The sequence below is a fragment of the Leptinotarsa decemlineata genome, unplaced genomic scaffold (genome assembly GCF_025532065.1).
Source record: "Leptinotarsa decemlineata unplaced genomic scaffold, Ldec_3_MD MMD2_P_RNA_scaffold_5, whole genome shotgun sequence".
In the NCBI taxonomy this organism is placed as follows: Eukaryota; Metazoa; Arthropoda; class Insecta; order Coleoptera; family Chrysomelidae; genus Leptinotarsa; species Leptinotarsa decemlineata.
In genome coordinates this window covers 21,252,770-21,254,404 of record NW_027412532.1, presented here as the reverse complement: position 1 = coordinate 21,254,404, position 1,635 = coordinate 21,252,770, and the positions used below count along the sequence as shown (strand labels likewise).

Sequence of the window (1,635 nt, the reverse complement as noted above, 5' to 3'; positions counted from 1 at the left end):
ATAGATAGGTATGTGATCACCGAACATTTTTTCCTGCATCAAATAATGCTTAAAGTGTTCACATTCCATCAGCAGTTCTTTTTCGTCGACGTCGTTTGTATAAAACTCGCTAAAAGTCTGACAATGATCTTGCAGCTCTTCAAATCGCTCAACCTGGAAAAGAATCCGAACAAATTGAGTAGTTAATCGTAAGCCTTCGAACGATGTTGCAGTTGAGTGATCAAAGAGTCGATGATTGGAAGGTAGACCTCAATCCTGAATTTCTCGCGGCCCTGGAACTGGGTATCTTCTGCAGCTTCATCGGAGAAAGTCAGTCGGGAGCTCCTTTGTCTCGAACGGGTTGTCTTATGCCTATATTCTAAGTCCGAGAAGATCTTCTTTGCCGCAGCTTCGTAGGTCTCGAACATGTCGCGTTGATCCTCCACAAACGCAAGCAGGAATTCCACCAACTTGAGGGCTACGTCGAGAGGGAGACTTTCACTCTGTAGACTCTTCGACGTCTCGTTGCACCTGACCAAAATGTTGCTCCACATCTCGGTCAGTAGAACAGAGTCCAACTTTTCCAGTTTCGCCAAAATGCCTCGAGCTTCGTTTCGTGTTTCCGGAGTTTCTCGTTCGTCATCCATAGTCCCCAGTGCGTCGATTATTGCTGGGTAACACTTGTGCAATGCATATACAGCATCCGCGCGCGCAGACCACCTGGTGTCCGAAAGTCATTTCACCACTGTACCTTCCCCGAGAGACATCTTCAACACGTTCTAGCGATGTGTAGAACTGGCGAAGAAACTGTACAACTTTTGCAGCAACTTAAAGTAGCTTGTCGCCTCGATGACACACCCAGCGGCCTGCCCAACGACGAGGTTCAGGCTGTGTGCCAGACGAACAGGGCGCAGGTGCAGTGTTCCTTAAGCTTTGCTTGTAATCCATTATACTGCCCTGCCATGTTTGGAGCGCTATCGTACGTCTGCCCACGACAGTCCTGTAAATCTATACCGTTTTCTTCAAGAAAAAATACAGCTGAAGCGGACACATACTCTACTCCATGCCGTTCAATCGGAATGAAATCCAAGAATCGTTCTATTGGGGAGCAGTCCATCATGTACCGCACCACGAAAGTGAGCTGATCGATGTGGCTGATGTCAGGGGTAGAGTCGACGCTTATCGAGTAGTACTTCGCTTTCTCCAATTCCGAAATGATTTGGCTCAGTACTTGATGTTCCATTATAGCTATGAACTCATCGCAAATGGGTGCTGACAAGTAGGAAACATGTCCTATATCTTTATTCGCATGATTGTACAAATGGTCGGCAAGAAATGGATCAAACTTGCTTAGCAGTTCCAGCATGCCCAAATAATTTCCGTTATGTTGCGATCCGATGACTTCGTTGTCACCGCGGAACGACAGACTTCTGGATGCTAAGAATTTTACGACCTACATGATCCTTCTCAACACCTGTCTCCAGTAAGTCATTTCGTTGTTTAGTTGAGTAGCCAAACCTTCATCAACAAGATCAACGCTTTTCTTTCATGCCACGTAAGTCAAGATGGCTTGTCTGTGTCCTGGACTGTTCTCGTGTTCCAAAATGCACGCCCCAGAATGTTTCCAATCGTTGAAGCCTCTGGAAGACCTGAATG

The 1,635-nt window shown here is 46.5% G+C and overlaps 1 protein-coding gene across 1 annotated transcript; it reads right to left on the bottom strand.

Annotated features, from left to right (window-relative positions):
- Positions 1 to 862: 862 nt before the first annotated feature.
- Positions 863 to 1,345, bottom strand: LOC111503639 (zinc finger MYM-type protein 1-like). Its single transcript, XM_023157993.2, has one exon. The coding sequence runs from the start codon at positions 1,343 to 1,345 to the stop codon at positions 863 to 865; it is 483 nt and encodes a 160-aa protein (XP_023013761.2).
- Positions 1,346 to 1,635: the final 290 nt, after the last annotated feature.